This window comes from Coturnix japonica, chromosome 24 (genome assembly GCF_054131305.1).
Source record: "Coturnix japonica strain WE chromosome 24, WE-NBRP24, whole genome shotgun sequence".
Lineage (NCBI taxonomy): Eukaryota > Metazoa > Chordata > Aves > Galliformes > Phasianidae > Coturnix > Coturnix japonica.
The window spans coordinates 3,396,568-3,417,397 of record NC_140686.1 but is presented as its reverse complement, the minus strand read 5'-3'; the positions used below and the strand labels follow the sequence as shown (position 1 = coordinate 3,417,397).

Genomic DNA, 20,830 nt, shown 5'->3' with positions numbered 1-20,830 from the left:
TTCCATTCTATGATTAAAAGATTCTATGACCAGACAACACGCAGCACACAAGCCTTTACTGCCATTGTTACTCTTCAATAAGCAAAATACACACAGTGATTTAATAGGGGAAAAATAAAGACTGCAAAAAGAGAGCTTCAGACTGCCATTTTGTACCTCAGAGCTGCAAGGATTGTGAGCTAAATTATCCAGCCATATTGTTATGTCAAAGGAAAGGTGAGTCTTTAGCAGACTAACCCAAATGCCAATGCTTACGCAACACTTAAGCCACACTTAAGCCCTTACTTGAAAATCTTACTGTGCTACGTGGATCTAGTACTGGGTAAGAGAAGAGGAATCACCTCACGCAGACAGCAACAGGAATAGCAATTGCTCAATGGTTCTTAGAGAAAGCTCCAGATTACCAAAGAGAACACACTGAGAATATGAGGAACTGTGACAGGAAATACCAATTTCTGAAGAAAAATAAAAATTAAATGGAACTATTTGTTTTTAACAGGAATGAATTTAAAATATTATTCAAAATCACCCATATTAAAGATTTAATAAACAGTATGAACAAAGGTGGAGGGGGGGAGGGGAAGATGGGAAAACTGAAGACAGAAAGCTGACAACTGGTTTAGTAACAGGTTAAAAACGTGTGCTTTGAGATCCCTATTAAATAATACCCACAAGTAGGGCAAGAAATAACCCTGCAGATGGTTATCCCCGTGACTATTCCAAAGGCAACGGCCCCAGGACACACCGTTGCCAACCGCTTTCTGAGGCAGCCGAGCCTACAGACGCGCACACTCCTGCTCTCCGCGGGTGTGTATCCTCTTCATATCGCTTACTATCGCTTCATATCGCTTAGCATCGCTTCATATCGCACGTATAACGCATACGTGGGGCTCCCGGCTCCGGCTGGGAGCCTGAGGCTGCCCTGCAGCCTGTGGGTTGGGCCGCGGCTTCCTGAGCCTGCGCCGTGTTTCCGCGTCCTGCTCGGGGCTCGGCCCGGCAGTGTTTTAAGACGACATGAAGAAGATACTCAGCTTCGTAAAGAAGAAAAAACGGGATCCGCCGCCCGGCAGCGCCGCCTCGGCGTGCTCCGCCGGTGCGTACGAGATCCGCCGGAAGGAGCTGACCAAGCTGCACCGAGGGGCCGCCGCCGGAGACCTGGCCCTGGTGCAGCAAGGACTGAAGAAGCACGACATCGACGAGCGCGACAAGGCGCAGCGGTAAGGGCGGCGGGCCGGGCCGGGATCCCCGCTGCATGACCTGGGCACAGAGGGCTGCTGTTAACGGGGGCCGCGCGTGGCTGGGATGGCCGGTAGAGGCCGCTCCGATGTGCCCTCCCGGCCTGGATCCCTCGTAGGGCTGCTCGGCATTCCTCCGAGCTGGGAGCTCTGTTGGGGGCTGGTGAGAAAAGGCAGCGATAAGGCTGCTGGCTTCATGAAGGCTTTCTTGCTTGCGAAGTTGATGGTGGTTCCTTTAGGTTGTCATATTCCCCAGTGCTTGGTAACGGCTGCTTTTGGGTGAGGAGGGGCTCCTGCACAAAGTTGTGTTTGTTACAGTTAAATTACTCATTCGAGCTCTTTGCGGTACACTGTGCTAAATAAATAATAAATACAGTGCTCAGATCAATATTGTCAGGCTTCTATTCGGAGGTGAAGGATCTTGTATACTTATTTGGGAATTTCTCAGTGGGGACAGTCACCCTCGAGTTGTTCCATGTCTGTGACAAGGCATGATGAGTTATTTGATGTTCTGCCTGTTATTTTGTCCTCATCTTCTCTGCCTTGGAGGAAGCTGGTCTTATGGAGGGTACTCATCAGCCTGCCCGTGATGGGAGCTGTTAGGACAAGAGGGAACAGCCTCAGCTTGCACCAGGGGAGGTTCACGTTGGATGCTAGGATAAGCCTCTCCAGAGAGTGGTTGTGCACTGGAATAGGCTGCCCAGGTTGGTGGTAAAGTCACCGTCCCTGGAGGTGTTCAAGAAACATGTAGATGTTGTACTAAGGGACATGGTTTGGTGCACGCTGGTAATGGAATAAGCTTGTTTTTATTTTATTTTGTTTATTTTGGGAGGTAATTGGGATAAAGAAATGCAATTTGCCCTGTTCATGTACCACAGAGTGAAAATATTTATTTAGCTGTCTGTTTCAATTTACACGTTTAACTTTTAGGACACCACTGCATCTTGCTTGTGCAAATGGACGTGAGGATGTCATTACGTTTCTAGTAGAAAACAAGTGTAAGCTAAATCTTTTTGACAGTGATAACAGATCTCCACTGATGAAGGTAAGTAGAACATACTATGTTGCTGCAAGTAGGAATTATTGATTATGTATTAAATGATGTCTTTCCAGATTCTTTAAGTAAGTCTGTGTAGAAGCATGCATGCTGTAATCAGTGTGGCTTTGGCATGTGCTAGCTAATCTTGGCAGATGCTTTTATATTCCAGGAATGGGAAGTTGTAGTAGTAGTGACACAGTGAAATATGACTGCTGGAAATTTTACCTTTTTTTTTTTTGTGTGTGTGTGTGTGTTGTTTCCAGGCAGTACAATGCCAGAAAGAAAGATGTGCAGTGATCCTGCTAGAGCATGGTGCTGATCCGAACCTGGCAGATGCTGGTGGCAACACTGCCCTTCACTTGGCTGCTGTAACTCCTAACACATTTCTAGCAGGGATGTTAATTGAGCACAGTGCCCGTATCAATGCTCAGAATAAGGTACATTTCGATATTCAATAGAGAAGTTCAAAAAGTTGCATTGATATTTTTATTGTAGATTTTTTGTTTGTTTCTTTTGATTTTTAACTTGAATTATTTCTGTTCTTTCAGGACGGATGTACTCCTCTTACTCTTGCTATCTCTGAAAATCACAAAGAAATGGTAGAGCTCCTTCTTAAAAAAGGAGCTGATGTTCACACTCGAGATCCGTGTGAAAGGTGAGGAGATGGTCTAAACTCTGCAGGTCACCTTAGTTGTCTTCAGGTTGGACTGATGGGAGGGATGGGAATGAGCATTGAAGTAGAAAGACACAGAGAAAGAGCTCGTTGAGTGACTGGCGAAAGCAGGTCTCAGCTTGGCAGGTGACATGCATTATTGCATGTTTTCTGCATTGAGAACTGCAAGAAAACATTGTTTCTGGTAGCCGCTGTGGCAGGAAAATTGCTATTGTGCCAGCAACATTGCTGTTATGCCAGAGAGAGTTTTTCAAATTGATGCCAAGTTTGTATGCAAGTGTTGTTAATATAGAAGCTTTTTTTTCTGTTCATAAAGTGATTTTATTTTTCTTTGAGATTGAGCAAATGGGAATTAAAATAATTACAATGTCTGACTAAATTGTATGGTTTGTCTTGTATTTTGGATGCTGTAGAACCCCACTTATGACTGCAGTGGCCGGTGGGGAGCTTAAGTTGGTAGAAATGCTTCTTCGCTATGGTGCTGAAATTTTCCATAAAGACGTTAATGGATGGACAGCTGAGGACTATGCTATCATTCATGGAAATGCTAGGTAAACTTTTAAATTTATTGCTAGGTTTTTAGTTATCAGTGTTGAGTTTGAACCTTTTTGGTAACAGCACCAAGTTTAACGGTGCTATTTTGAAGATGTGTTCATTGACATCTTCTCACGTATACTGTTCATGTGTCTGGTGTTAATTTGAAAGTTGAGAAAAGGGCTTCTGCTCAAAATTCTCTGTAAGATTTCAAGTGTTTGTTTCTAAGCTGATGTCTGCCTGCTATACACTATTAAAATGTGTCTGTAGCCCACAGACGCAGAAGTTCAACTTGAAAAACTGAAATGTTTGTAAATTCTTCTCAAAACAGAACCCTTGTTATTACTGTCTTCAGTTCCACTGACCAGGAACCACCTGTTTTGTTTCAGAGGAGATCTAGCTGTTATTTCTTTTGTTAAATTACTAAGCAGTTTAACTCCTCCTACACATAAGTATTTTACCCATGGGTGTTCATTCATAAGAGTGGTTGTATTTGTAAAAACTGGACTGCAAAGGGTACCGAGCAGAATTAAATAACTTCATAGATCTGGATGTGCATCTATAAAATAGATGTGTCCATTATATTTGAGTATGTTACGGTTTGCAAAAAGTAGAGTATGTTACACTTACTGAATATGAAAATTGTTTTGGCTATGGTTATGTTTAGGATGGATAGTATAAGGCTCTTATTATCCCATTAAGTGTTTATGTAGCTATGGGATTATTTTTCCCAAATGCATTTCCTTTTTTGCTCTCCATAGTCTTAGTAAAACACTGGCAGAATATGCAGACCATGAGAATGCAGGGGAAGCTTCTGCAGGTGCTAAAGGAGGCATCCCTGTGCCAGTGACTCCTCACCAGGCAAGAGCTGCTGGCTTTACGTTGGGTGCAGCTGCTTCGAGCAGAGGAGGTAGGATACTTAACTGTGGTAGAGCTAATGGGCAGAATCGTGGTGGCCCCTTCCTTAGGTTGGTTTGCATCTTTTAAATTCACCGTGCTCAGTGTGGACTTCAGTGGAAGCATCAGGTGGACTGTAATAAGAAGTGTTATGAATGTGTTTGCTTGCTGCTAGTTTACACTGCATCTCCACAGGCTGTGGGGACAGTTGTGATTTGTGTGCACTACATCCATCTGCTCATACAGTTGTCACTTTCAGCACATCAAGTTGCCCATTTATTTAAATTGTCCCTTTAGCAAGGGGGAGGAGGGAAGAGAAGAAACAAAATAGGTTAAAGTAGCCTTGTTTTATGGGTGTGCAATTTTTCTTAGAGATGCTCATTTAGATTGTTGTTCAGAAAATCCAATTGCAAAAGCTGTAGTTTCATCCCAAATAGTAGTTTTATCTTCTGTAGCAGCGAAGCAGCAGATGAATTGCAAGAAGATGCATCTTTTGTTGATTACCACTGGATTTCTGTCACTTTGTTTTAATTTTAATAGTTTCACCTGCATAAAGCTCCTTTTTTGGGAGACATAATTTCTCACCTTCAATTACAATTGCTTTTGTTTGTGTTGTGGAGACGTAACAAAAATTGTCTTGGAAAAATAACTTCATAAGCAACAACAGTACATTGTTTGTATACACCGTATCTTTTTGGACATGGTTTGATTTATAATCAAATAATGTTTTTTTCAATTACTTTTATTTAAAAAAGAAAAAAAAAAACAACTGAGAAAGACTTTGTGATCCAGAAAAACTGTTACATTTTCTCATTGCCTTGTAAATAAAAGAAATACATTCCTTCAATGAATTTGTAAAATCCAGGCAGCGTTTATAAGCTCAAATTGCCCTAAATGAATCTTAGAAAGTTGCTATTTTAGTATGAATGAGATTGCCTTGCAGTTTACGTTTCAAGCCCCAACGTACGAGGTTTTATTTGTTCCTTATTTTTAAGGGTTTTGTGAGAATCATGTGTCAGATGGGCAGCAGACTGTTCAAACACAATTCATTACTTTTTTATTATAAAGACTTAGAAATATGAACAAAGAATACATGGAATATTTTTTCTTCCTGGACTTATCCCAGATGGAAGTATAGATTTTAGACCCAAGTGATGTTGCCTTTGACTTAGGAGCAGTTACTTTGAACTAGAGAGTGGTTGAAAAAGTTTCTTCGTAGCTTGGTTTTGAAGTTTTGTTTGCTTGTTTTTCAGTGGGGCTCGATACAGTTGGTTTAATCATTGAAATACTTTTTTTTATCCAAATCCACTCAGTTGCTACCTTCCATGCACGTAGATAGTTGCTCTGGTACCCCATTGTAAGGACTAACAGGCCTGGGTTAATTTAAAATATGTGATTTGAGGGTTTCTTCTTCCAAGTAGAGGGTACATTTAGACTAGATATCAGGAAGAAATTCTTTACTGTGAGGGGGATGAGACACTGGAACAGGTTGCCCAGAGAGGTTGTAAATGCTCCCTCCCTGCAAGCATTCAAAGCCAAAGGTGGATGGGGCTTTGAGCAACCTGGTCTAGAGGGAGGTGTCCCTGCCTATAGCAGGGAGTTGGATTTAGATGATATTAAAGGTCTGTTCCAACTCAAACCATTCTGTGATTCTCCCTGTGCTCAGTCTCTTAAAGATGACACCAGCATGAGGAGTAGGAGGGAGCAGAGAGAAAGTTCAGTAGCGTAGTAGAAACAATATTGGAATTAATTCTGCAGTCTCTGATTGCATCCACACCCTGAATCATGAGAGTCCTTTTAATATGCCACAGTAACAGTCTTAAAAGTGTCCTTTAGAGGAGAAGCCGGGATGTTGAGAGAGAGACCAGAGAAATACCCACTTTGGAATTCTTTTATTGTCTTTTGCTCTTCTGTTTTATTTTTCTGCTATCTAAAATTTTGACCTTATCCTTTCTGCTACTTTTGTACCTTCTAATTAGAAGAGGAGATTCTGAAGAATGTTGAACAGGTCAGCATTTTTCAACAAGTTTGCTCATGATTATTTGGATGTCAGAACATGAACCCTTTTATTAATCACGTACAGATTGGCTTCCAGAACGTATTGAATGACCGATCTCTTAGATTTTAAGTAACAATTTCTTTTTGAGGAAAACAGTAGTTGTGCTATTTCTGTTTCTAGTATGTTTGCAGTGACAGTATGTTTGGCCACTGCAGCACATACTAGTGTATTGTTCAGTGTTTCCCTGAGTCATTTGCAATTGGACTTGATAATCTTTTCCAACCTTAGTGTTTCTATGATTAGAGGAATTGTCTCAGCATTGTAAAACTCTTTACAAAAGTAAATTATCACTTCTGTGTGATTTTTATCTCCTGAGGTCAGATAAAACTTTTCCTGTATTCCCTCTTAAGGAAACAGAGAAAAGCCAGAAGGGATGAGAAATCATCTTGAGGTTCTTTTCAACCCAAGCCATCCTATGATTCTTTTAAACTTTCTCTTAAGTGTATGTTTCTGATAGTAGCTGTTTTTCCACAGCACTGCATGTGTATGTGATAAAATCCATGTAAGTAGGACAACCTTCTGCTCCAGAGAAAAGTAACAGATTTATTGTGAAAGAATTTGATGTCAAGGTAGTGTTCCACAGTTTCTCTTTTGACACACAGATGTACACATGCACACAAATGCATGTCATAGTCACAGCACATTCTCCCAGTGCTGTAGCTTTGTGTGTGTGCTTTTTGTATTTTCCAAACTTGTGAGATTCCGCATTTATTCTGATGTCATTGTTGTCTGTCCTTTCCATGCCTTTCCCTTAATGGATATAGAAATGCAACGGTCCCCTGAGCAGACTCTGAGAACAGGAGAATCGAGTGAAGGTATTCATTCTGCACAGCAGTATTTTAAATACCACACATGTCTTGTGATACACAAATACTTATTCATCATAGGTGCTTATTATCTTGCAGATCTGTATCTTGATGATTTAAGATCTATGAGTTAGAGTGGATTTGGGGCAGCTTTTGTTTCTTTGCATGTTTTGCATGAGTCCCTTATTACTGAATTCAGCATTTGCTTTTATCACTTGTGATAGTGTTGGTTTTGGGGTTGTTTGTTTTGTAATCTGTTCTCCTCTTGCTCAGAAATGGTGATATAGGCTTCAGTTAAAGTGGAAACGGGTCCCTGGAGACTAGATCTCATTTCTGTGTCAGTGCATCATGGCTGTGGTTTTGGTCTAGCTGAAAGCTATCTCATCAAATTCCTGTCTCACCTTCTAAAGGATAGCAGGATCATTGGCAGTATTTATATGTTGAAAGCAAAAGTGTAGGTAATTTAATGAGCTGTTTTCCTTACTTCTAGTAGTACTCATTGAAGATGTAACTGAAGTCGTTCGTCCAGAGTTTAACTGTTCCACACAGCAGCAATTTTCTGTTCTGCGTGGAAAGTTAGCAGATAGAGTCATAGTACTGAGTTAGTTATTTAGCTTTACATACAGCAGGATTCCATTAGCATTTAAGAATATTCTGTGTTTTCTGTAGTGGAAAACATCAAAAATCAGATTGTTAGCATTTGAACCATTTAAGATGCCCTCAGATGGGAAGTTTCAGCCTCTAGCTTTTTTCTACATGAGATTTCTTTGAACATTTATACTGTACTGCATCTCAGAAAGCTGTGTTCAGATCAGGGAATATTCTCGCATACTGTGTTTAGGAAAGGCAAAATTTGTACACTCATTTGTAGGTTGTTAGTAGTAACCATTCTTTTTGTTATAATATTTAACAGTTCAGAAACTTCAGGAATTATGATTTCTATGTGGAGATCAGATATGTCTGTTTTCCCTTCTGTGCTGGGAATCAGAAAGTCCTTCTATTATGTTTTAGTTGTTAAGAGGTGTTAGCGCTTCAAAAATTGTGTTCCTAGACTGCAGTTTTCATTAGAACGGTGACCTGAAGGATTTACTGCAGGGCGCTCTCATCAGGGTTGCTAATGATCTGAAGTAAGAGTGATTGTTGGATATGCTTCAGCACAGAGCTGGCATTCAGAGGGACTTCAATGAGCCAGGGCAATAGACTGGCAGGCATCTTAAGAAATCCATCGGGGGCAAATACCAAGACCCATTTGGGGTGAAAAAGCCCCTTCCTACAAAACATGATGGGACTGCACGGCAGGGGAGCAGCTCTGCTGAGAAAGGACACAGACCTGTCAGAAGGCAAGCTGAGCATGAGGCAGCATGAGTAGCAAAGCCAGGAGACTGAGAGAAGCGATTGTCAGCCCCTGTTTAGCACTCACTTGACTGTGCCTTGGCTGTAATTTTGAGTTCCTTCTACGTGAGAGGTCGATGGATCAATAGCAAGCTAATTCTCTAGGGAGCCATCATATTTGTGAAGGAGTATTTGCCCTGTGAGAGAGGGCTGAGAAAGTGGACTTACTCAGCCTGAAGAAGAGGCAGCTTTGAAGGGCCCTAACTGCAGCGTCCAATGCAGATGAGAAGACAAAGCCAGATGCTTCCCTGTGATACTTGACAGGAAGCGAAGATGGCAAGAGGTATAAATGGAAGCAAGATGGTTTCTAGCTGGAGATGAAAAGTGTTGCCATGATAAGGATGGCAAAATAGAGAAGTTGTGAACCTTCTCTTGGAGGTGTTCAAGACTAGACTGAATAAAACCCTGACCAACTTTTCCTGACCTCAAAGCTGAGCTGGCTTTAAGTAGTTGGCTGAGAGACTTCCAGAGATCCCTTTTGACCTGACCTATCCTATAGTCTTAGGTGTGAGTTACTACCTTCACTGAACTGATAAAAACTTGGGGGTGTAGTATAGCATGCCCTGCTAATGCTCCTTTTGTCTCAAGTATATCATTTTTTGATTCACTGTAGAGAAATGCTGGTGATTCTTCTAGCTAGGGATAACCTATAGCTCCTGAGTATGCTTTTTGATTTTCTTTGTATTTATAAATATACTTTATATTTATTTATAATCCATAGCAAGGTACGGCAGCAAAAAATGGTAGATATTGTAGATATGTCTGATTTGTTTTTCAGTATAATTTGAAAAAGCATTTGTTTTGTAAATACTTTCCTTCATGCTGTTCTTATTGAATTGGCCACTTCAGCTTCTGTACTCTTATGAGCTGTTTTCATGTTAAATGTCTGTATTGGTTAATTTGTAGTATGCAAAATCTAATCTCAACATGTTGATTTATATTTGAACAGCAATGGATGACTTTTTCGAAGGATACTCAACAAGGTGAGTCTTATAAAAATACCAAATGCTTATTTGAGGAATTATTTGAGAGGACCAGTACTTACTTTTCGTTGTTTTTGAAGTTCTGAAAAAGAGGGCAGTAATGGCACCTGGAATAATTCTGAGGAAGAAGAACTGGATTTTACAGCCAAGGTATGGTGCCTTTATGGGAAAATAGTTGTGTAAAATAAGTGATTTGAAGGCAATTTCCTATGAGATAGAAGGAAACTCTTTTTCCAGCCAATTCTTTTTTTTTTTTTTTTTTTTTTTTTTTTTCCTCCTTAAGAAGAGTCTCTCATCTGCCAACCTTTCTTCTGCTGTAAGTTTTTCCTAAAAATTGTTGCTTTGGCAGAACATGCAGTAGATTTGTTGTTTGAGGCAAAAGAGTAGATATTAAGATAAACTACCACATTGTATTAGTTGTTCATTGAGTGAGATTTGCCAACCCTAGGAATTGATAAGTTAATAAATAACCTGTTCTGTTCTCTTTCAAACTTCACAATTGTTTCCCCTAATTTACATGATAGGATGATTAATGAAAAAAGAACACGATAATGAAAAAGAACATTTATTTATCAAAATCTAGTGAAATTGTTCATCACCTGGTTCTCTTTCCTTCCTCACTAGGTTCCTCAAGTGTTCGATACTTGAGTTGCTCAAATAATTATTCTTTCTTTCTTTTTTCCTTCTGTGGGATGACATTCCGTGCTTGTATATAATCTCACACTGCATGACTATCTTCATTTTTTGAATATTTGGATTTTTCTCTTTATAAGCTCCATGTGCTTATCCTGCTGTTTTTATGAATGTTCCAAAGGATTACCAGTTTTTTCAATGGCGTCTGGAGTATTTAGTCTGTTGCACTGGGATTCTGCAGTGATTAGGAACTTTAGTTTGTTAGTTCAGCACACTCTGTAATGCTGGAGATGTAAGCATGTGTACTTTAAAATTTTTTCTATTTTCTTACATTGATTTTAGGGGAAGTGATTCAAATTTCTAGCATTATTTTGAAATTTACAGATATTTCACTAAGTGGAGTTATATTAACTAATTTATTCTTCAAGCTTCAGGAACTTTAATTGATACTTGAGTTGTGCATACTTACAAGTAAGTAATCGCGAGTGTAGTTGTATTTTACCAATGGATTAAAATACCTTTTTAGAATTGTTACGCATTTACAGATAGTTTTGAATAGTCACTGACTTGTACACAAGAGGAGAGGAATGTTTGTGTAATTAAAGTTGAAGGATCTAGCAAGTATCTGAGTCCTTTCAAAAGGGGACAGCCTGGTTGTATTTACTGTTCAAGATTTGATGTAAGTAAAGGATTTGCTTTAAAACAAAAAAGCAAACAAAAACAGATCAAATAATTCTTTTAAAATGTGTTTTTATTTGCAGAAGCCACAGAAGCCAAACTTGACATCGTTAATGAATGTTCCCCAAAAGTTCAGAAATACTGGTAAGTTATTTGGAAAGTACTTCATAATACAATGACATACAAAAGTAAACTTACTAAGTAATTTCATTTCGGTTTTTGTTGTTGTTGTTTTCACTTGGCTGTAGTAATTGAGGAAAGTAGTGTTATAAGAACAGAACAGATGGTCATGTCAGAATAAAATAAGTAAGATAATGGAAATGACCATACTGAGTCCCCTCCTAAGCCTTTGTGTCTGATGTGTCCTTCTCCCATCCTGCCCTTACCTGGCTTCTTTTCCATACAGTCCCAGATGACTACTTTCCTGTGTTTTTAATGGGTAAAATGCCTGCTGCTATTTATATAACCCATTTGATTCATATTCCTCTTTCCCTTTCTCATGCTTTAAGGTGGTGGTGATAGTTCTAGAATTGAAATTCCTAAGTCACAGAAGAAAAGCCTCAAACAAAAAAAACCAACAGGTGCAAATCTGAGCAGAGGAGAATGTGGAGAGTTGTTGAAACAAGATGTCTCAGATTCAGGCAACCTTGAGGAAGATGAATTGGTGGAAGAGGAAGAAGGGCAGTGCAAAGAGGTACATAATAAATTCCATGAAACACTAAAACAAGAAAGTGAAAACCTGGGCCTAAATAGATATGAGGAAAATCTATGGGCAGCATTTCCCTCAAGCACAAAAGTAAGTGTACAGGGATGATTCAATTGGAAGAGTTTGTTAAGGGTAATACAGGTAAGCGACAGTAAACTATTTTCCTGTTAATACTCAATCACGTATCTGTATTCAATCATTGTATTTTGATACTGAAAACATCTTGTTCATAGCCAAACTCAGACATTATTTTCAATATTTTTATTATGAGATTGGAGAGTTTTGGAAGGAGAAAGACAGGAAACTTCATTCTTTCTGGAATCTGTGCACTTTCTGTTATGTAAAACGGAGGGAATGGATAATATCCATTAGAAGTTGTAGCCATTTAGTAGAATTCATGAGGTAATGACTGGAAATGAAGAAACAAAAGGAAGTTTTGAATGAAATTGAGGGCAGGAAACTAGTGAAATTGTGAGATATGTAGGCAGAAAGAAGACTTTCTGAATAATATCAATGAAACTGCATTTAGATTGACACAAGGAAGTGCTTCTCAGAGGTTTTGCATAGCCAGAGATGAAGTTTACAACATGAGGCACTGCAGTTTAATTGTGCAGATTCCCACTAAAAATTGTAGGCCTTTAGAAACCATGTTGCACTTTGCTTCATTTAAGTCTTACCCAAGAAAACCGTTTTCCAAGTTGTTAGTGGGTGGTGAAGTAGATATTGATTTCTGTGCTTTTCAGCTGTTTTGGTCAATCTGTTTTAGAAGGAGTCACCTAAATGGAAAGAAGAACAGGAGAAGGAAGATACTAGAAGGAAGCTGCAAACGACAGTTTTGGGAGATGTGAAACATTCTGTTTCTAGTAATAAACATCAAGTCCGTAAAGTTTCAGAAGACACAGCTTATGCGAGAAGTGAGTTTAAATATGATCCTGATTGCTCCTCTATAAGTATTAATGTTCAGTAAATAAAGTAAAATGATGATTATCCTCAAAGATGATAAACTTTCCTGTTACCTGTGAACCCTAGCCTGCTGTGGTAGAGAAGGTCTGCAGCTTTTGTTTTTTTTCGTTCTTACCTAACGGTCACAAATGGTGGTGCTGGATTCCTAATGATTACGTATGATGCAAGTTTCTTTATTAATTTTGTTGCTGTATTCTCCTATATCTGAACAAAACAAGTAGGTAGTCTAGTGTGTCTTGTGTGTGGCACTGCTGATTCCCTTTCGAATGGGTACTGTCAGATTGAAAAGCTGTGGTTTTTCAGGGCTTCAGCCAAAAGCTGACCTGATTCAAACTCAGAGAAGACTCTTCCAGTACCTCGACTTGTTCAGTTGTAGAATGTAGGAGATCTCTCCTTTGCTAAACCTTTGTGGGCTTGAGAGCATGACCAGCTCAGAGAGAGTTGGGTAATTTGGCATAGACCCCAGGGTGTGAAAGCAGAAGATACTATTTCCATTGTCTGACTCCAGAGCACTGCTTGTTGCAGTAGACTTCTTCAGAGCATGTGTAGCTATTGGTCAGATGCTGCACAGAACATTGTCCAAACATGGTGAACGTAGCCATGTCAGCTGTCCTGCTTGGGCATCTTCTGCTGGAAAACAGATGAAGAGGAGTGAAGAGAATACTGTGATGTGACTGGATGTAAAGTTACCGTTGAGTGGGACTCACTGTTTGGTTAGTTCTTTGCTGTAGAATTACTGCTCGTCTTTCAGATCCTTTATTTGACTGATGGGGTATAAAAGTGTAGTGCAGTATATTTCTCAGTGTCTGTATTTCTCCTTTTTATTTGTAGAAGCCCAACCCACAGTAGGAGCAGAGAAAAAGGAAGAGTCTGATTCTCCCTGGGATTCTGAGGTACTTTCTGTGAAATGTGCATCTCCCCAGTCTGTGGGAGAGCCAGATGAGAACTACGTGAGAGCTTGCCTTTGCGTTGAGCCCTGCCCCTGGTGAGGCTTATTTACCCCATATTGCTGCTGCTCGATGTCCTGTATCTGAGGGTCAACGAAATACTTGTAGTGTAGGTTCTGTGTGGAGATAGTACTGGGACAAAGTTAGGTTAAGCTTCTTGTATCGGCCCTTTGGTTGCAGGCTTTTGAGTTGATTTTCTAGCACAGTAGTGAAACAGAATAACTACTTCCCCTCTAGCCTTTGTTGTTGGGAAAAAAACTAATTCCCCACTCCTTTCTTAAAAATACGAGACTTTCTAGATAGCTTAATCGCTATCAGCTTTGCCTTTTTGGCCTTTAAGCAAATCAAATCTTGCTTTTGCAACGTAGTGATGCACTCACTCAACATTGTGGGACATGTGCCCCAGCAATGTAGGCTGATATTTGAATGCCAGGTGCAAATTTGATGCCAATGTTCAATCAACACAGAGCTGCAGCTTCTTGTTCACAATCAACATCTTGATTTCCTGTGTTAATTTCTTGTGTGGCTCTGTGATTTGCCAGCCTTAATCAACATTATGGAATAGTTTAGATGAATTGTGAGGATTTTTTTGCCCTTTTATTTAAAATGCAAAAGCCTTTGTTAGATTTTATTTTAAAAAAATTGTTTTGTACAAATTCTTACGCGTATGTACTGTATTGTACAGCCGTGTTCTGAAGGTCCGAGGAAAGCATCTCCTCCTGTGTTTCTCCCACCTGCAGTTGAACATGGAGTACGCTTGCAGAGTGTTTCAGGGGAGCACAACAAGGGTAACTATCTGATAGATTGGATTTGTCTGTGTTTATAGACAAGTGAACTTTTTCTTTTGTTTTCCTTGTTAGTCCTGTTGTTCAGTGAGTATGTGCTGTAGCAATGAAGTGCTTGGCTGATGTTAATTAACAGCAGTGAACACTGAACTTGCTGGCCTGCTTGATTAGTCCAGGAGGTTCTTGCGTTCATTATGTATACTTTTTGGATATGTATTTGTTCGGGTGTTTTTCTTTGCTTTAAGTGGTTGCTTAAAGTGGTGGGAGTGGTATCTGGTTTAAGATTTAGCTGTGAACCCTAGCCTGCTGTGGTAGAGAAGGTCTGCAGCTTTTGTTGCTTTTCGTTCTTTCCTAAAGGTCACAAATGGTGGTGCTGGGTTCCTAATGATTATGTATGATGCAAGTTTCTTTATTAATTTTGTTGCTGTGTTCTCCTTGATCTGCACAAAACAAGTAGGTAGTCTAGTGTGCCTTGTGTGTGACACTATTGATTCCCTTTCTAATGGGTACTATCAGATTGAAAAGCTGTGGTTTTTCAGGGCTTCAGCCAAGAGCTGACCTGATTCAAAGTCGGAGAAGACTCTTCCAGTGCCTCACCTTGTTCAGTTGTAAAATGTAGGAGATCTCTCCTGTGCTACTCGTCTGTATGCTTGAGAGCATGACCTCAGAGAGAGGTGGGTGCTTAGGTACTCACCCCAGGGTCTCAGAGCAGAAGATAGTATGTCCGTCTCCAGAGGATATCTTGTTGCTGTAGATGTTTTCAGAGCTCGTGTAGCTATTGGTCAGTTGCTGCTCAGAAGGTGTGGAAGCAGCACTCACGGTGCATTCACTTTTCTCTTAGTGCATTTTATGTGCAAAGAGTTTATTTTGGAAAAGCGTGAATAGTCAGCACTCAGGCTGGAATCAGCAGTTACGGTTTTCCAGAGTGGACGCCATTGCTCCAGTCTGGCTCATTCCTGTAAATTTTCCTTGCGTTTCTGTGTGAGTCAATCCTGAGTTTGTTTTACATAATGGAGTAGCTTAGAAGAGAGAACTGACTGTGGTCTGCTCTAGATGGGAGTTTGGTGGTCAGAAGATACTAGACTTTGAAGTGATAAGATTTAAAATGCTTGCAGTGTTCTGGACTGTATTGGAGCTGTGAGCTTCTGTTTCATTCCTAAATGTCAGTCCTTATGTATGTACCTGGTCAGAAGTTGCAGGATTATGAATCATGGTCAGGTGAGGTATCCCTTGATAGCACTAAGCAAGGAGCCGTGTGTGTTGGCAGCTTCCTCTTAGTGTGAGGTTGTTTTGTATCGTGCTTTTGTGGTATGTCCTGTAGAGTGGAATGTGATAGTAAGTGCCAGATGATGGAGGTGTAGGCAAGAGGGAAGATGACTCAGGGTGTCCATATGCTGAGACTGAAGCATGCTGGAGTTTCTTCCTTAACGTTGTCCCAACACGAGGGACATTGTCATGTCAGCCACCATTCTTATGCATCTTTTGCTGGAAAAGAAATGAAGAGGAGAAAACAGAATACTGTGATGTGACTGGGTGTAAAGCTACCGTTGAGTGTAACTCATTTCTTGGTTTGTCCTTTGCTGTAGTACTGTTACTCGTCTTTCAGATCCTTTGTTTGACTGATGGGGTATAAAAGTGGAGTGCAGTAAATTCTCAGTGTCTCTCTTTGTCCATTTTTTTGTAGGTGCTCTGCCAGCAGTAGGAACAGAGAAAAAGGAAGAGTCTGATTCTCCCTAGGATTCTGAGGTACTTTCTGTGATATGTGCATCTCCCCGGTCTGTGGGAGAGCCAGATGAGAACTACGTGAGAGCTTGCCTTTGAGTTGAGCCCCGCCCCTGGTGAGGCTTATTTACCCCATGTTGCTGCTGCTCGATGTCCTGTATCTGAGGGTCATTGAAATACCTGTAGTGTAGGTTCTCTGTTGAGATAGTACTGGGACAAATTTATGTCACACTACTTACGTTGGCCTCCTGGCTGCAGGCTTTGGAGTTGATTTTCTAGCACAGTTTTAATACAGCAGTTTATTGCTGCTTTTAAACTTATGAACTTCTCAGGCATATTTTTGTGAGGATTTTTTTTTTTCCTACTATTCAGATCTATTCTGCTGATCCAGTCAGAGTTTAATGGATGCCAATACATTGAGCAACCCAGACATTTAGATTTTTCTGTATAGAACCTCTGTCTTCTCTAGATAGACTTAATCCGATTTTGAAAATCATGTTCAGCAGACACCAAGTGTGCTGGCTGTGTTTATCCTTTCTGTCTGATAATTCTCAAGATGAGAGTGAGCAGGGTCTGTAGCTACTTCCCCTCTAGCCTTTGTTGTTGGGAAAAAAACTAATTCCCCACTCCTTTCTTAAAAATACAAGACTTTCTAGATAGCTTAATCGCTATCAGCTTTGCCTTTTTGGCCTTTAAGCAAATCAAATCTTGCTTTTGCAACGTAGTGATGCACTCACTCAACATTGTGGGACATGTGCCCCAGCAATGTAGGCTGATATTTGAATGCCAGGTGCAAATTTGATGCCAATGTTCAATCAACACAGAGCTGCAGCTTCTTGTTCACAATCAACATCTTGATTTCCTGTGTTAATTTCTTGTGTGGCTCTGTGATTTGCCAGCCTTAATCAACATTATGGAATAGTTTAGATGAATTGTGAGGATTTTTTTGCCCTTTTATTTAAAATGCAAAAGCCTTTGTTAGATTTTATTTTAAAAAAATTGTTTTGTACAAATTCTTACGCGTATGTACTGTATTGTACAGCCGTGTTCTGAAGGTCCGAGGAAAGCATCTCCTCCTGTGTTTCTCCCACCTGCAGTTGAACATGGAGTACGCTTGCAGAGTGTTTCAGGGGAGCACAACAAGGGTAACTATCTGATAGATTGGATTTGTCTGTGTTTATAGACAAGTGAACTTTTTCTTTTGTTTTCCTTGTTAGTCCTGTTGTTCAGTGAGTATGTGCTGTAGCAATGAAGTGCTTGGCTGATGTTAATTAACAGCAGTGAACACTGAACTTGCTGGCCTGCTTGATTAGTCCAGGCGGTTCTTGCGTTCATTATGTATACTTTTCGGATATGTATTTGTTTGGGTGTTTTTCTTTGCTTTAAGTGGTTGCTTAAAGTGGTGAGAGTGGTATCTGGTTTAAGATTTACCTGTCTGAGGATTTGGATATTTCTGGATAAGCAGCAGAAGAAAAATATCATTTGGTTAATCTTTTTGTTTGTTTATTTAATTTTTTTTAGTTTCCTGTTTTTATTTAAAAACTAAAATATGTGGGCAAATTCTTGTTATGTTTCTGCGGGTTTCTACCTGCAGCTCATGGCAGTTGCTTTATGACCATCCTGATTGATCATAAGTGTGCTGGAAAATTTTTCTATTGGAATAAATCTTTTATCTTTTTGAGAGTGATTTGGCAATGTGGCTTATAATATGGATTCAATGACATAGCCTAAAAGGCAAGTCCAATTTTATTTTTGTAAGCAGACACCAAATCTTAGCAAGCTTCTGGAATCCATAAATCAACTTACCAATTGTCTTTAATGTCTGCTTCCATATGATTCTGCTAAGCTTGAAATCAGTGTGGGAGGGGGGAAGAGGTGACTGTGGTAGTCTTTTTAATGTATTTCCATGTTACTTGACCACCTAGTGTTCGAAAATCAAGTTTTGATGATTTGTTTTTAGTATTTATTTAAATCTAAAAATTATTTTGTGGAACAATTCGTAGAAGCATTTTGTATGCTTGTTTCATGAATGGAGTCGTAAAGTATAAGATGACTGCAGCACAGGGCAGTAGGTTGTGTGAGTTAGGAAATAAGATTTGACACTAAACTTGAAAAAGATTTGGAATAATGCACATGTTGTGCATTACAACCAAGCAATGTTTGTATCATTTATTTCCTTGCAAACTGATCCAGAGAGGTCAGCTGAGAACCAGATTGTTTTTACCTCATTGAATGATGTTTGTATGAGGTTGCTGTGTCTGTACCCTTGCTCTCCATAAGCTGTTAATGAGAAAGTAGCCTCAACATTATGCACTGCTAGAATAGAAGTAGTCATAGTTCTGCTGGGTTCTTTCTTGATTGGTCATTAAGAAGCCAAAGCTATCTGCTCTAATTAATTTTTCCAGAAAGCAGAATTCAGCTTCCAAAAGGAACAAAATATTTTAATCTTGTTCCCTTAATAGACATGACTTAATGCTTCACATGAATTGTTGTCATTCTGTGATTTGATTCTTTTTTTTTTTTAATAAAAGTTGGATGATGGGAATTACTCTGTATTTCTTATATACTGCTACAAGTTCTGTGTGATAAGATAATTGGATATTAGCTATTTCACTCTCAATGAAGTAATTTGTGCAAGAAACAATTACAGAGCCTACTAATGTTGTAAAGAATAAAAGATATCTTCAATTAAATAAAATAACGCTTTCATTTTTCATCTCCAGGCTTTTCAGAGAAACCCAGTAATTTGCAGGTAAATGCTTTTCATTGAAATCTACTTGTCCTGCTCATTAATGAATATGTAGTTACTTTGAATGTATGGGTGTTTATTTTTCATTGGTTTGTCTTTCATAGTTAAAGGTTTCTGCAGTTTTAGAGATGAATGAAACATCTTCAAAAACAGAAAAGCAAAAATCAGGTAATGATGTCTTTTATATTCTGATTTTAGCTTCAAAATCTTTCTGATAAGCATATTTAATTAAGCATTTGATTCATTTGTTTTGCAGATCCACAGGAGAAATTGAGTGTAGATGATATTGAAGGTATTTATAAATAGTTGTTTTTTTTTTGTCATGTCCCTTTGTGGGCAGATAAATTGTAGTTATAAATTCTTCATATTAAATTAATGTTTTGCTAGCAAGATGTTATTTCAGCAGCAGATTTAATGAAATATGGCTCTATCTTTGGGTGTTTTCTCCACTAGAGCTCCATTCAACATTTCTAAACATCCTTCTACAGTGTAAGGTTCCTCCAGCATACCTGCTATCATCACCCCTTGTCAGGCAGTCCACATTTACTCATTTCCTTCTCATTGCCAAATATACCAATCTGCAGAGGAGCAATAGGGGTCATGTCCTGTGTCTGATTCCTGGCTAGGGTCTGCAGATGGAGCTGTCCAGGAGCTGCAGGTGGGACAGAATGGGTGATTCACAGGCTTATGCTTCATTAGCATGATTGATTATTTACCTGGCTTTTTCTTTGCCTCTCTGGCAGTTGTATGAAAACATGTATTACATATGCTCTTCCAAAGCCATCCTCTCATGTTTTGTTTAAACTGGCCACTGAGTTTAGAGCTAGTGGAAGGACATGGGAAAGAGAGTGTAGGTGGGAGGTAGTGAGTGGAAGTATGTTGGCAGGTATTCCTTTTGGTTGGGAAAGATAAATAAAAGTGAAGCAGCTAGATCATTTGTTATACATGGGAGAGAGTATATCTAACCTCAATGGGTTCTTAGTTTCTTAATTCTGATATATGTGAATTTAAGTATTTGTTAGCGAGATACAAAACAGTTCCCTATTAAGGTCTTAGAATTTCTACAACGAGCCCTGAAAATTACAAATCAGGTGAAAACCTATATAAGCAAGCATATGAAGTAGATGATTAGATAAGAGTTCAGAAAACTATTGCAACTTCTAAGTATGGAATGGAAATTGCTCCAAGCTGTTTGACATCCATGTCTTGGGAAAAAAGGTACTGTTTCTTTTGATGACAATAGAGGTTAAACTTCTTTCTAGAAAAAAAATGTACGTGTGTTTGCATAAAGAAAAGGAGATTCTCTACTGCAGTGATATTGTTTCTGTAAGATGCACAAAAGGTGGTTAGAATCATTGAATTATAGAATTGGGCTGGAAAGGACCTTTAAAAATCACCTAATTGAAACTTCCCAGCTGTGGATAACCTGTTGCAGTGCCTCATCACCCTCATCAAGAATTTATTCCTTATATCTAATCTGAACGATCTTTTAGTTTAAAACTGTTACCCTTTGCTCTGTCACTACAGGCCATAGTTAAAAGTCTTTCGTGTAAGCCCCCATTAATTATTGAAAGGCCATCATACGGTCTCTGCAAACTCTTATATTCCCCAACTCTGTCAGCTTTCCTCATAGGAAAAGTGTTCCAGTCCTCAAATTGTTTTTTGAGACCCTTCCCTGGACCTGCTCAAGCCAGAGATTTTTTGTGCTGGGGGCCCCGGAGATGAACTCGGTGCTCCTGGTAGGGTTTTGAAAGAGTGGAGTAGAAGGGGACACCACCTCTCTTGGCCTGCTGGCCATGCAGTGCTTCTTTTTTTGTGGCCCAGGGTGCAATTGGCTTTTTGGACTGCAAGCATGCATTCTCAGCTTATATGTAATTCTTCATCCAGCATTATCCCCAAGTCCTTTTCCACAGGACTGCACTCAGTCTGTTCATTGTCCAGCCTGTGCTAAAGCTGATGACTTCCCAACCCAGGTGCAGGATCTTGCGCTTGGCCTTGCTAAACATCATAAGACCTTCTTCTGTAGGCT

At 39.5% G+C, this 20,830-nt stretch overlaps 1 protein-coding gene and 1 pseudogene across 2 annotated transcripts in view; both read left to right on the top strand.

The window, feature by feature from the left end:
• The first annotated feature begins 873 nt into the window (after positions 1-873).
• Positions 874-20,830, top strand: part of LOC146757041 (ankyrin repeat domain-containing protein 26-like) — a 41,777-nt pseudogene continuing 21,820 nt past the window's right edge. Inside the window, exons 1-12 of the transcript XR_014936943.1 lie at positions 874-1,217; positions 2,166-2,280; positions 2,538-2,711; positions 2,823-2,929; positions 3,361-3,498; positions 4,243-4,391; positions 7,202-7,252; positions 9,585-9,618; positions 9,699-9,799; positions 18,776-18,804; positions 18,906-18,969; positions 19,058-19,093. The product of XR_014936943.1 is annotated as an ankyrin repeat domain-containing protein 26-like (transcript). The remainder of the gene's footprint in view (positions 1,218-2,165; positions 2,281-2,537; positions 2,712-2,822; positions 2,930-3,360; positions 3,499-4,242; positions 4,392-7,201; positions 7,253-9,584; positions 9,619-9,698; positions 9,800-18,775; positions 18,805-18,905; positions 18,970-19,057; positions 19,094-20,830) is intronic.
• LOC146757042 (uncharacterized) lies at positions 10,399-14,353 on the top strand. The gene is made up of 4 exons (XM_085523377.1): positions 10,399-11,073; positions 11,439-11,623; positions 12,402-12,549; positions 13,430-14,353. Exons 1-4 carry the CDS (start codon positions 10,995-10,997, stop codon positions 13,585-13,587), a joined length of 570 nt encoding a protein of 189 aa, XP_085379503.1. The 5' UTR covers positions 10,399-10,994; the 3' UTR covers positions 13,588-14,353.